At 44.4% G+C, this 14882-nt stretch overlaps 1 protein-coding gene across 3 annotated transcripts in view; it reads left to right on the forward strand.

Annotated features, from left to right (window-relative positions):
- PTPN14 (protein tyrosine phosphatase non-receptor type 14) overlaps nucleotides 1-14882 on the forward strand; it is a 184816-nt gene that overhangs the window by 153713 nt on the left and 16221 nt on the right. For all 3 annotated transcript variants that reach the window (XM_081254683.1, XM_081254684.1, XM_081254685.1), the window contains 5 exons: nucleotides 303-1780; nucleotides 6127-6270; nucleotides 7416-7634; nucleotides 10833-10961; nucleotides 13381-13615. In XM_081254683.1, the coding sequence (XP_081110809.1) occupies nucleotides 303-1780; nucleotides 6127-6270; nucleotides 7416-7634; nucleotides 10833-10961; nucleotides 13381-13615 (2205 nt within the window). The remainder of the gene's footprint in view (nucleotides 1-302; nucleotides 1781-6126; nucleotides 6271-7415; nucleotides 7635-10832; nucleotides 10962-13380; nucleotides 13616-14882) is intronic.

Raw genomic sequence — 14882 nt, forward strand, 5'->3', positions numbered from 1 at the left:
GTGAGGGCCATTGTTGGTGCCTGATTTAAAAGCTCTTGGCCAAATCAAGAACTTAACCCAGGTGATAACGGTTCCGTATGTGCATAGGTTTCTTCGTTTAGATTCACTTTTTCTTTTTAGTGTGCTTTAAAATGTTCCTTCCATATGTTGGCATCTTGCCCAAGAAATTACCAGTTTTTCCATGGAATATGTGGGTGGATACCGTGGGATTTCCCTTTTTATGACTTCTGTAAGTGTGAGGATGAACTTGATTGAAGCGGGATGGTGTGGACATTCATGTGCCTCTGTGTGACTTCTTGCAGACAGCATCTTCCATGGGAATGAAGAAGCCTTGTATTGCAACTCGCACAACAGCCTGGACTTAAGTTATATAAATGGCACCGTCACCAATGGCAGTGTGTGTAGCATTCACAGCGTCAACTCCCTCAGTTGCTCCCAAAGCTTCATCCAGGCTTCTCCCGTGTCCTCTAACCTCAGCATCCCTGGGAGTGACATCATGCGGGCTGACTACATCCCGAGCCACCGGCACAGCGCCATCATCGTGCCGTCCTACCGGCCGACCCCCGATTATGAGACAGTCATGCGGCAGATGAAGAGGGGGGTCGTTCACACGGACAGCCAGAGCCAGTCCCTGCGAAACCTCAACATCATCAACACCCACGCCTACAACCAGCCAGAGGATCTGGTGTACAGCCAGCCCGAGATGCGGGAGAGGCACCCCTACACTGTCCCTTATGGGCCCCAGGGGGGCTACGGTAACAAACTGGTCAGTCCATCGGACCAGATCAACCCAAAGAATACCACGGTGCCAAGCAAGCCCGGGGCAAGCGCCATCTCACACACGGTGAGCACCCCGGAGTTGGCCAACATGCAGCTCCAGGGCACCTATAACTACAACACGGCCCACATGCTCAAAAACTATCTCTTCCGGCCACCACCCCCCTACCCACGGCCCCGCCCTGCCACCAGCACCCCGGACCTCGCCAGCCACCGCCACAAGTACGTCAGCGGCAGTAGCCCTGACTTGGTGACTCGCAAAGTGCAGCTGTCCGTGAAGACCTTCCAGGAGGACAGCTCCCCGGTGGTGCATCAGTCTCTCCAGGAGGTGAGCGAGCCCCTCACAGCCACCAAGCACCACGGCACGGTGCACAAGCGCCACAGCCTGGAGGTGATGAGCAGCATGGTGCGGGGCATGGAAGCCATGACCTTGAAGTCACTCAACATCCCCATGGCCCGCCGCAACACTCTACGAGAGCCGGGGCCGCCCGAGGAGGTGCCGGGGAGCCACGAGGTCCCCCAGCTTCCTGAGTATCACCACAGGAAGACTTTCTCAGATGCCACGATGCTGATCCACAGCAGTGAGAGCGAGGAGGAAGAGGAGGAGGCTCCGGACCCAGTGCCCCAGATCCCTGCGCTCCGCGAGAAGATGGAGTACAGCGCCCAGCTACAAGCCGCCTTAGCCCGCATTCCAAACAAGCCCCCACCGGAGTACCCCGGACCCAGGAAAAGTGTGAGCAACGGGGCGCTGGGGCAAGACCAGGTGTGCCTTCCTCCCGCCATCGCCAGGGCCAGGGTCCTGAGGCAGGGGCCAGCCAAGGCCATCAGTATCTCCCGGGCTGACCAGATGGCCATCAACGGGTCCTCTCTTGGTCCATCCATCTCAGAGCCCGACCTGACAAGTGTGAAGGAGCGGGTCAAGAAAGAGCCTGTGAAGGAGAGACCTGTGTCTGAAATGTTCTCCCTGGAGGACAGCATTATAGAAAGAGAGATGATGATCCGGGTAAGTGGCTTCCTCTCCCAGGGCATCTTTCGAGGGACAGTTGAACGGGCTGATTTCCACCCTCGCCCGCAGCCCCACTCTGCTCCTTTTCCATGATTTACACATACATCCTCTGGGCACTGAAGAAAATGCAAGGCTTATTCAGGGAATGTGGTGGGGATTTAAACATCACTTGGCATATAAACAGGTAGTGTTTCATTTCACAAAACTTTGTTTTCACATAAACCTTCCATTCTCATTCATGGCTTCTCATAGGTGTGCTTGGTGCAAAGTGCTGTGAGAGAGTCAGGATCTTACAGGTTGGTGGTGTTGAGATTGGTGTCTGGGCCAGCATTTGCTGTTTATTCAGGGTCAGACTTCCCATTGCATGAGCTGCCAGGAGCTCACCTTCCTCCATCTCCTGGTACTTTGGTTTTTCCAGGGGAAAGCATTTTTCCTCCCCCAATTAGATGTTAAAAGAGCAACATCCCTTCAGAGCACAGCTTTCTGTGTAGATCTAGATGTCAGGATCGTTCATCAATATTGTCCATGATGTATCCAGCTTTATTTTCAAAGCTTCTTTCGAGAGATGTTTAACACAAATCCAAGAGAATTACAATAAACCCAGAAGTTTACCGTTGAGCTTCCATTAACCACTTATTCTATCAAGAATTCACACATGCATATTTATACACACACCACACTTGTCCTGCAAGTATTCACTCCCTTAAAAAATTAAAAAATCCTCTCAGTATAACCATTCAAACCTAGACTGACTTCTCCTCTGCATGTACCACAGCTGAACTATAAGGTAGCCAGGGCTTATTTTAGGAACTCCAGAGCAGTTGTAACTTAAAATGGGCTTTGATGGAGTTCATTAGACTTTCTTCATTTATAAGTCTCCCAGTTCTCCAGAGGGAATCATCCTGTAAAGAAGAGTAAAGAGCCAACATTTTAAGGACGCCAAGTCCCTCGGTTTAGGAATCTAGTCCATAGCAACGTTCCTAGTTTAGACAAACCTTAAGAACATTCTTAGCCTCTCGGTTTTGGCCATCCGTGGAGTATTGCTAAGAATTTGGTACAGGCGTAACTTTTTCCACCTAGAGGGAAATTGTGAAAGTTGTGCTGTGCCTGTGGGAAATAAGACCATTGGGGCTGAGATGCGGGGCTAGGTGCCTTGCGGGGGAGCTTTTTCCTGGGGATGGAATGAGATGCTGGAATGAGATGCGGGCTGGGTGCCTGGGGGCAGAGCTTTCTGAGTTTGGGAAAAGTAATCACTGGTAGAAAGGGGTTTTCAGCACTTCTTGGCCTCACACCCCTTTAACACAACTCGGTATCAAGAACCCATCAGTCTAAGCTAAGCATTCAGCTGCTGCCTACATGGTCCCCTAGCCTCACTTAGGTCGTATTCATTCTCTTCTCTTGTTACCTGTATTAAACAAAAGCCTGTAGCCAAATTCATGGCACTGGTTCCCTACATAGTGCTTCAGGCATTATCCCAAAGGAGCAAGGGCCTTTTCCACTGTTTCCACGTGTCTTCGCATCCCATCCATTGGGTAAGAGCGAATAGCCAATTTTACCCCTTAACTAGTTCGGGAACATCATTACCCCAGACCTATGTAATTTTTCCTGATTTTTTTTTAATGTGTACCTTCTTCTTTCTTTTTTTTAATTTTAAGAAATGTTTATTTCTTGGCTATGCCTCGTAGCATGTGGGTTCTTAGTTCCTCGACCAGCAGCTAAGATCCTGGTCCCATGCATTGGAAGCATGGAGTCTTAACCACTGGACCGCCAGGGAAGTCCCTTCTCTGATTTTTTCCCAAATCCTACACACTTGTGAGCTCAAGGGCTGCCGCCCTTGGCTGGTGTCCCAACCTCAGAGTAGGACTTGGAAGGTCTTCAGTGAGCCAGGCAAGGTGGTGACCACCACTGGCACTGACTCTTGGGGTGGGTCTCTATTGTCTTTATGAAGAAACTCACCCCAGTGACCTCCCCACATCTCAGATGGCTGTCTGTCCCCCCCACCCCCCACCATGGGTAGCCCTTGCCTGGCTTGTTAGGCATGGCTAAGAAGAGAAGGCTGTCAGGGCCTCCCTAGGATAAGAAAATGAGAAAATGTTACCAAATAGGAACTGGAGGGAGACAGCTATGGTGAGAATTTGCCCTGCAGGCAAGTCTCTCCCTCCAATTCTGGAGCTGCTTGTCCATTTGATGGATAGTTCAGGCCTGTTGTCTTAGCTTCCCCTGGCTCCAGCTGCTGCCTGGAAGACATTTCACTGTCTTTAGTCACCTAACCCAAAATCAGGTACTGGGAAGAGAAAAGACCAAATCAGATCTTTGAATTAATTATTTTTGATCTCTGGTAATAAGCTGATAGGATAAGTGAGGAGGAGTTAAGAGAAATAGGTTATCACTGGGGTTTCAGTTTTCATTAGGTAAGTAGTAATCCTTTCCCAAGAAAGACAAATAGGTTTCTTTGGGCTTTGGGCCCAGTTGGGGTTACCTTATGGTGCAGGTGGGAAGGATGCAGAAAGACTGTTGGGAGGACCTCAGGACCATTTATAAAAAAAAATTTGCTCTCTTACAACTTTGCAGAGGAGTAAAACATTCTCAACTAAAAGAGATAATGGGGGGAAAATTCTCCCTCACAAAAACGAACTAATAAACAAGTAAACTAACACCTCCCCCCTGCCAACACACCCCACCACATTTAAATCCAAAAATTTCAAAATCTGTCTGGGGTTGAGAAACCAGGGCCATTCTTAAGAATATTATACCTTTGGGACCTTTCTCACTTTATCACAGTTAATCTTCCTCTGAGATGCTCCTTTTGTTTGTCTGATGGGTCAGCCCTGTCACTGGACCAAGCATCTTATTGACAGAATCACTCATAAAGGCCAGGGCTCCATTTTTTTTTTTTTTAACTTTATTGAAGTATAGTTGATTTACAATGTTGTGCTTAATTTCTGCTGTACAGCAAAGTGACTCAGATATATTTATATACATATACATTCTTTTTCATTATGGTTTATCCCAGGATATTGGATATAGTTCCCAAGGCTCCATTCTGACTGTAGGTGGCCTTGAGGGGATGCATGTAGGGGTGTAATGCCATCCCCTACACCCACAATTAGAATAATCTGCACCGTGGCTCCATCAAGATACTTCTCTGGGGAGTAGATGTCTAAATGACAGACTAAGAAAAAAAATACCTAAAGGTTTGAAAAAAGAAAACAGGAATAAGATGACTCCTTCATCTGTGGCAACCAAAGGAACCTGCAAATTGGTTTCACTTTCGTGTGGATCAAAATCATAAACTCTGTAAAACTCATCTGTTTCTATGCTTTATGAAGTCTCTCTGTTCTTTTGTCTTCTAAGACAAAATTATTTGGTGGAAAATGCTCCCATTGCCTTGCCTGAAATGAGTAAATGGAGGTTTGTTGGTACCTCAATCAGTTTAGAGGGCGTGAGGAAGCACAGCCATAGACCAAATAACAGGAGCCCCGACGGATCCAGTTTCAGAGTGTCTGTGCAGGTGAGATAGAGAGGAGTTGAAAAGCCACAAACAAGGGCCAGGTGTTAACAACCAAACCTTCCCCTAAGTCCTCTGCTTGGCCCCTAGATCCATATTCTCCCATGGCTTAGTCACATCCAGTGGTGCTCCACCATGGTCACTGGGGGCCATGGTGTCCATTCCTGTGGGTCTTCTGGATGAAGCATGAAGGGTGCTGCTGGGTAGGGCATCTCAGGTGGCCCCAGGCTGTGGTATTAGTGACTTTGCTAAACCACAGCAGCTCTCATTTTGGGGATGATATCCCGGGGACCAGAGAGAGTCAATACAGGATTAACACCCTCAGTCTTAGCCCCTCTGAATGGAAACTTGGGAAGGTTTTTGTCTATTTATGTATGTATCCAACCTCTTAAGAATGCAGCAAACAGTTTTTATAAGGTTTTTACTGTTTAATCTGTATAAAAGGTCCATCAGTGGGATTAAGTTTGATTATTCATGAATCTCTGTTTCTCTTTTCCTTGGCCTGTCTTCCTTCAGCCCTTATCTTCCTAAAGTGTCTCATGTACACTGTTTTCTTGTGAGCCCCGTGGCAGGGTGTATTTGTATGGAGTCTTTGCTCTTGTTTGTTTGTTTGTTTGTTCATTCCTCGATTTTAAATAAAAGCTCAGGAGGCCTGGAGGAACCGGCTTCCTCCAGCACAGTGGGAATAATGGGAAGACTGTGTTTGAATTTGCCCTGCTAATGGTGATTGTCTGCATTCCTTGGCTGGGGAGTTACAGATTTGGGGAGATTAAAACACATTCCAGCATTCTCCTGGTATTACAAACAATGAGAACATGCCTTTTCTTGCCGCAAGAATCTAGAGAAGCAGAAGATGGCAGGCCTGGAGGCACAGAAGAGGCCACTGATGTTGGCGGCCTTGAACGGACTCTCGGTTGCTCGGGGCTCGGGGCGGGAAGAAAGTCGCGTTGATGCCACCCGAGTTCCCATGGATGAGAGGGTAAGCGCTGGGCTTGTCAAACATGTGACTCATTCTCTGTGGTCTTAGGATTCCAACGCTCTCTCCTCGCCCAGACATGCCAGCACGAAGGCGTGTTTGACGAATTCATTCTTCAGTTTGAAGCTTAGCAAGACCTGGTCTGTGCTGTATTAAATTGATCCTTTTCAACATCTCATGTTTCTTTGTCAGGTTGGTGCCATGACGACCCCTAAAGACACCAGCCCTTACCTAGCTGTGTGGCCTTGGTCAAGTCATTCAGTTTCTCTGGGCCTGTGTCTTTATTTTTTTTTGCCAAGTGGAGAAGTTAAGCAGTTGCTGTAGCTCTCAGTTTCTGTGATTTTTGTGAACAAATACCCTTTATTAGGGAGTGATTCTTTTACCCACGCATTTATAGCATTCTTTAATACGCTGGCCCCTTGTTTGGCTATAACATATGGCTGATTTATAATTGTTAGGGTAATGCACTGTGGGAACTTTGGTTTTGAAAAGTAACCAGAAGTTGCGTGGTAGTGTTTCAGAGGTGAAGAAACATGTTCTTTTAGTTCCTGAAATTGCTGTCACGTTAAGAAACAGGTCATGTGAATGTCATAGAGTGCATTACAATAAGATTAGGGTTTTAAGTTTTGCCAGCATGTATGAAGTATTAGCATGTTCTTAGAGCCAGAAGGGTCTTTAGAGGGATCATTTAATTAATACCATGTTTTGTTATTAGTAGCTTGACCGTGGGAAAAATAAAAGGTGGGGCGTCTAATCCTCACGACTAGAGGACTGTGGACCAGTATCATCATAAAATTTAGCTAAGAACAGCTGTGGGACGGACGTTTGGGTAATTAAGAGGAACAATCTCCTTATCACTAGAACTTTAAACAGAGGTGGTAATAACAAAAATACTAATTTTGAATTTCAGCTCTTGCCTGGTCTGGCAGATTTGTTCTGTTTAAGGTATGAGTGAGACGGAAATTGGTTATTGGACAAGAGACACCAGCAATATGGTCAGTAATGAGACCGAATAATCAAACCTTAGTTGTCCATCTTGAAACTACTTATTAGCATTGTCACTGTAAATATTTTTACGAAATCTGGTGGCTTGGTTGGAGTGTTTGGATAAGATAATTCAGAGACCTGGAGATCAATTTCTGTTGCAGTTCAGAACCCTGAAGAAGAAGCTCGAAGAGGGAATGGTGTTCACAGAATATGAGCAGATTCCAAAGAAGAAGGCAAATGGCGTTTTCAGCACAGCAGCTCTGCCAGAAAATGCTGAGCGCAGCCGTATCCGGGAGGTTGTCCCCTATGAGGAGAACCGCGTAGAGCTCATACCGACCAAAGAAAATAACACAGGCTACATTAACGCCTCCCACATCAAGGTAAGAAGTGGGAGGTGGAGAGGGGCGTGTTGGGAAGGCTGGTTGAAGATTGCTGGGTTAACGTTAAAAAGGCAGGGAGGAGAAAACATACGGGCTGCCACTGTGCATCTTGGCTTGTCCCCAAACCCCAAGGGAGTGTTTTTGAACTCCTGTGCTTTTCTTAGTCAACTGCAAGGCCATGCCTATCACTGCACAGAGAGAAGGAAGCCCAGTGGCCTCAGGGAAAAACCCTCAGATCAGCTATTTCTGAAGCTTGCTCATTACAGAGGGTTTAACTTTTTCTTCTCTCTGTGCATTGTAACTCTCCCGAAAACTCACAGGTAAAGCTGAGGATTAGCCCTTTCAGTTTGTAATTTGCAGATGATGGAGAATTTAGAAATCACAGGCATTATATTTCTGTCACTGGAGTTATGATGTTCAAGAGCCACAGAAACTTACTGTTTCTCCCTTGTACACTACTGGTTAGGCATTTTAGAGCTCAAGTCCCAGAGCTGAAGTCCCAAATTTGCATGATATTTAGAAGAGTGCGCTAATTTAAACATAAGCCATAACGGTGTGGTTGATAATGAATCTTGCAAGATGTGCCACGTTATTCAATGCATTTGGGTCATTAAATTTTTGTTACTATTTCAAATTCTCCAAATCTTCATATCTCAGTATTTCATAGACTTTAAAATTGGTCAGCTTAGCTTTACTTCAGTTAGATTTTAGAGTTATGGATACATGTGTGCATACAGTGAAGTGTTTCCTAAATAGCTTACCTTCCTCAGGGCTCGTAATGACAGAACATATTTGTTTAGAATGTCACCATTTGCTCTGACCTCTGAAGTACGGGAATTATCTGTGTACTAATGTGAATTGTATTAGTATAATTGTTACAGTTGTTAACAGGATGCTTTTCAACAATACAAGGTTCAGATTCGTAGTCTGCTGTGATCAGTAACCTTAGAAAACCTGTATCTGGCCTTATTTCCTTTCTTCATTGGACTTTTCAACTGTAGCCAAATTATAGGTAGGTTCCTTTGAGCCTTTAAAATACAGCCAGATGTCTGGCCCATGTATCAGTTCTAACGGTTTTGATACAGAATATGGGAAGTGTACCATGGTTGGGTGTAGTGTTTTTGTTCACCCAGCATAGATAACCACAAATATTTTTTAAGTGTCAGAAAGTCCTGTCTAAAGACATAGGATGGCGTAACTCTCATGGATCATATTGTGTATTCTACTCTTATTTTTCAGAGTGAGAACTCTCAAAACAATGAAACAGTAAAAACTGAGCCCCAGGAAACTCTGAAGGAAACTGACGGTGGTGAATTTCATGGGCTTAGTTTAGATAATGAAACAATGACCAAAATAATGCATGCAAAGATGCAGATCACACAGCTGCATCTTGCTAGACTGTCTGAGAAAATCTTCCACAGCTGTAATATACTATCTTCTTCTTTTGGCCAGATCGCCTCCCCCATTTTCCATCTGCTCTGTGGAAAAAGCTGTCAGTCTACATGCGCTGTGCCCAGTGGGTGTTGTAAACATCCCTTCCATCCCTTCCTCCACATTCTCTGAGGCCCACATTTCATCTTGTGGATCCGGGTTAGACATGGGTGTGTTTAATAGACCCAGAGAGCTTGCAAGAACTTGTCCTTGTGTTTTTGGAAGAGAGTTGTATGTCTTGCCAATGTTTTCTCCCTGGGTTCCAAGCAGCCGTTAACACAGAACAGAGATTTATTTGCTCCAGACGAGGAATCACATCTGTGAAATCTACCTCAGTAGCTTTGGTGGTTGTGTTTTTAATGCAGTTTTTAATACCCTCCTGTCAATACTTGGGAATATGCTGAAAGGCCCCAGGCAGCAGCATACTCTGGAAGTATTTATGGCTCCTATATGTTGGGTGCCAGAGAGGCTAATGTTTAAAATCACAATTCCACAGATAAGCCAAACTCCTAGCCAGCCAGCCAGCAAATGTATGAGTGTTATCTCCCACCAGTACTGGGAAAATGGATTTTGCTTGCCAGCTTTGACCTAAACATGCCTTGTGTAATGAGACAATAACTGACATTGTTTTTGTTTGAATCAAGTTAGTATATAGTTTCATAAAATAAATGAGAGAAAAAGTTTCAAAAAGTGATCACTTCATTGGCCCTAGCACCATCTTGAGATCCCCACTGGTGAATGTGTAAGGGAGCCTGACTTGGCAGTATCAAGGCACAGGAATGGAGGCAAACCCAGAAAGAATCCCTCCGGAGGCCACCATTTCACCCTGATAGCATGAGCTTTCACACTTGAGGCATGACTTTTTATTGATGCGTCTCTGCTGCTAATATTTATAGCTGCAGAATTATCCTCCCAAGGTCACCCTGAGCTGTGTGGGGTAATGATTTTATTATCCAAAATCATCTAATGACTCCAAAGTTCAGTTGGGTGCTGTGGTATTGTACGAGGGGAAGGTGATGATAAAATATCATGTACTGTTGGCTTAAGTATGTTCATAATACCTCTACTGTATGTGGTACAGATCAGCGGGTACAACAGAGGTTTAGGACACACTTCATACCAGGGCAGTGGTAGAAAGACATTGCTCCCAAAGGAGTGTTATTCCATGGTAGACTTTTCTGTTATTTAAAAGGATGTCATGGAGTACTGTTTCTCAGACTGTGGACCACAATATGGTAGTGGTATATGAAATCAATTTAGTAGTCGAGAGCAGTTGGGGTTTTTTTGTTTGTTTGTTTTCTTTTGTTTTTTAATGGAATAGACTAGAAAAAGGAGAAAAGAATGGCAATTATCAGTACATTGCACATTGGAAACATAACTATTATTTCTGTAACAAATTGTTAGGTTATATACATATATTCATGTAATATTATATATGTGGGTATATATATATATATATATATATATATATATATATATATGTTTTATATATATGTTTAATATGCACTGGTTTGTACATAATTACTGTGGGTTGTAGACCAAAAAATGATGAGGTATATTTTAATAAGCTTGAGTGGCAAAAAGTATATTCATGTGAGCATGTGTCACTAGCCATCCATGGTGTCAGGGCTTTTGATGATGGCACTAACACATCTGGCCTAAAAACATTATTCAAGGTTTTCAGGTGGCTACAAAACGACCCGTGGTCAGCATGTAATTCTATCCTGGATTTGGGGTTTATTCACTAATGCTTGCCTTGGTTTCCAGGTGGTGGTTGGTGGGGCAGAATGGCACTACATCGCCACTCAGGGGCCTCTGCCGCACACATGCCATGACTTCTGGCAGATGGTGTGGGAGCAGGGAGCGAATGTGATCGCCATGGTCACCGCAGAGGAGGTAAGGGGGAATGGCCGTACAGCCATCTGTCCCGGCGGGGGCGGGGGGCAGAAGATGGGCTTTGTGTCGATGACTTTGCTGCCTCATCCTCCTTCCGGCAGCACCATTTCTCTGCAAATCCTTTTCTCTGTGACGTGCATCTCTTTTCTCTCCTTACTTGCATATAGGTTTGTTTTGTTTTCCACAGATAAGTTATTGTTATATCCCGTTTTTATCCAGCTCTTAACTCTTTTCCTTGGATCACCATGAACTAAAATTCAACAAACAAGCAAACAAAAAAGAACCAAACTTCAGTTCAGCCAGCTCACTTCCGTGTGCCAAACAAAGCAATGATCTTTCCACTGGAGTTTGAGAACTTTGGGGCTGCTCTGGGTAAATCGGCGTATATTCCCAACCCCGGGCGTGGCCAGCTCCCATGCCCTCCTGCTTATCAGCTGAAAAGAGACCAGAGCTGTTGTTCCTGTAGAGGCCTCTTTCTTTGGGGAGAGAAAAAAAAATTCTTTTTCTTCCTTTGCCAAGTCAAACATAGTTTTTCCCTTGTAACTAGAGAAGTCTACGTGGTGTTCCAAAAACTGGCATATACCCCCATTCCGTCTAGCAGTTCGCTTGGAGCTTGCTGTCTTGGGGGGAAGACGTTTTGGGTTTCTTCTCTTGTCACAGTCTCGATTTTTTAAAAATTTTATTTTAACCACTTCCTTTTGTTCCTTTCATTAAATTTTAACTTATGTTTTGAAGTCATTTAAGGAAAAAGGGTTTTCTGTTTGTTTGTTTGTTTTTTACCATATGTATGGTATTGCATATCCCTTTCCTAACAACTTTAAAAGGATGGGGAACAGAAAGAACTGGAAACAAAAAAAGTCATGTTCCCTTCGGTAACTCTTCTGAGCAGATGCTTTCCAGAACAGCCCATTAGAAGGTAGTGATGAAAGACTTTGGGCTCTTTCGGGCCAGTTGTACTTCTCTAGGCTGACCTTTTGTCCCGTCTTCCCACAAAGAGTAAATGTTCCTGAAAATCTCTAGTTTTATCACTTTATCGAAGTACATCCTTGGAAGGGATTCATTCAACTTAAAACAGTGTACTTAGCATCTGTGCTGACCCCAGGGTAAACACAACAGGCATGATCCTTGTCCCCAGGGAGCTTACATCCCAGTGGGATTTACAGTAAAAAGTGAACAAAGTCAGCTCGGGTAGTGGTAAGTGACATGGAAAAAAATGAAACCAGTAGTGGAATGGAGGGTGACTGTGGGGCTACTTTAGATTAGACTGCAGCCCAGGGGCCTCTGAGGAGGTTGCATTTGAGCTGAAACCTGAGTGACAAGAAGGGACCAGTCTTAGGAACAAAATCCAGTGATCTGTGAGGCAGCCAGAGACTTAACAGTCTTTTGAAATCTGTAATTGATGTAGGTATTCAGCAGTTCTATAAATTAAAGGCCTCAGATAAACCTACTTTCACAGGATGCTTAAATAAAAGAGGCAGGTGTGCTTCAAATTTAAGAAGACTCAATTCAACCAAAAGAATCAGGGCAAGATGACTTGTGTCACCCAAAGCTGTATTGCTTTGTGAGCAGGCCAGCCTTCACTTGCCACTCATTCCCTCAGCTCCGTGCGCTGGGCATTTCTCCTCTCGCACCACCCCCTTCCGCTGGGTCCCCTTCTAAGCTGCCATCTCTTCCACCCCCGCTCCCACTCCTATGATATCAAAACTGTGCAGAACTTTAAAATAGACCCCATTTTGTAAATGGTTGAGAATGCATACCCCCAGAAAAGATTATAAAATTAAGGGAGAGAAAAGAGGGGTAAAGCCAGTTTTCCTCTGCTTCAGTTGTCAATGGAACTAAAACAAATGGGTCAGGCTGAAAAAAACCGTGAGATTGACACTAGATGATAAAGACAGTGTCAGTGGCTGGTGGGGTGTAACAGAGAGAGCCCAGGGCCGAGCATCCGACATGAGAAGCATGACCTAGAACGATTACTGGGATCTGTCACTCCTCTGCTTAAGGTCACTTCATCACCTTTGGATGGCTTCCCACTGACCGTGGGGTGAAATCCAAACTCCCTACCGTGGACCAGGAGGCCTTCTAACCTCCTCTCTGCCATCCACACTGAAGACCTTTCTGTTTCTTGAACACGCCTAGCTTGTTCCCACCTCTGGTCTTCACCCTGGCTCTTCTCGCTAACATTCAACTGCAGCCCAGTTGTGAATCTTTAGATTTTTCCATTGATATAACTGCATGGTAAATCTTATTATTGGTGTTAGCTAAAATGTATGGGTATCTACTCTGGGATAGACACTGCATGATGCTACTGAGTCAGTGACTTAGAAGCCATTCAAGTTTTCCGCTGTCCTTAGATTTTAAGATTAAGAGGATAAGAGCTTCCCCTGACTCATGTCCAATTTTGCTTCTGTGTCTGATTCAGGAAGGCGGACGAACCAAGAGCCACCGATACTGGCCCAAACTGGGTTCCAAGCACAGCTCAGCCACCTATGGCAAGTTCAAGGTCACCACAAAGTTCCGAACAGATTCTGGTTGCTATGCAACCACAGGCTTAAAGGTCAAGCACCTTTTGTCCGGGCAGGAGAGGACAGTGTGGCATTTGCAATATACTGATTGGCCAGATCACGGCTGCCCAGAGGATGTCCAAGGATTTTTGTGTAAGTCTTTTCTTCCCTGTCGGGGTTTTACCAACAGTGATAATGGTCTTATCAGTTGGAGGTGAAATGGAAAGAGAGTCTACTTTCTCTTAAGTGGCAAAAGTATTACAACATTCAGTATATAATACTTCAGTAGTATGTGTAGAACAGAGAAGACTAATACATGGCATTTATCATATTCTCTTTACCATTTATGCAGATGAGCCAATGTGGTAAACTAATTGGTTCTACCTTGATTTAGACCTTTAGTAGTCTGATAACATGTCACGTGTCTGAACCTTGAAAAGCTAAATAAAATAAACCAGACACAAAAGGACAAATATGTGATTCCACTTACATGAGTTATCCAAAATAGGCAACTTCACAGAGATAGAAAGTATAATAGAGGTTACCAGGGGCAAGGGGGAAGGGGAATAGGAAGTTACTGTTTGATGGATAGAAAGTTTCTGTTTGGGACCATGAAAAATTTCTAGAAGTGGATAGTGGCGATGCTTGCACAACGTTGTGAATATACTTAATGCCACTGTACACGTAATGTAATGTACACTAAAATGATTAAAATGGTAAATTTTTGTTATGTATACTTTACCACAATGAAAAAAAAAAAGAAACACAAAGCAATAATAAAGAAAAAACAACCTTCAAAATTTCTCATGAAAATTTATATCTCGGAAGCCCTGTATTTCCTACAGCAGTAAATCCCAATTAGTAGTTTCTCATACCTACGATTAAACATACTAAGAATTATTGAAATCAACTTGTAGTATTTGAAACTATCATTTTTGGATTCATTAATTTATGTGTATTTTTCAAGCTATGGTTATCTTAGAAACTAATTCATCCAGATTGTATGCAGTACTTTATTTGTAAGGCCAAAAGCTGGGTGTGTGTCCACCATGTGCCAGGCACTGAATCGGGCTCTTAGAACGCAGAAATGAAGCAGTCTTTGTTTTAAAGGCTCTTGCGGTCTCATGACGAAGACAGGCCGGTGATCACAGTCCAGAGGTGAGATCTGATGCTTTTGGTGATGGCTGCAGCAGCCTTCTTCCCTTCCACAGACTTGCCTAAACATCCTCCACTTGCGGGAAACCCCGTTCCTTCCTCACCCAGCTAGGAAGGAGGCCTGAGGGTGCCCTGCAGATTTACTACACCTGCTATGTTGTTGACTCACCAGCTGGCAGAAGACCTGTGGCCACAACAAAAGGAGGTTGGAGAATGTCAAAACCTTGATTTTTATTTTGATACTCACTTAGAGTAGGAGGGGTGG

The sequence above is a fragment of the Mesoplodon bidens genome (assembly GCF_964165515.1).
Source record: "Mesoplodon bidens genome assembly, chromosome: 2".
Classification (NCBI taxonomy): Eukaryota; Metazoa; Chordata; class Mammalia; order Artiodactyla; family Ziphiidae; genus Mesoplodon; species Mesoplodon bidens.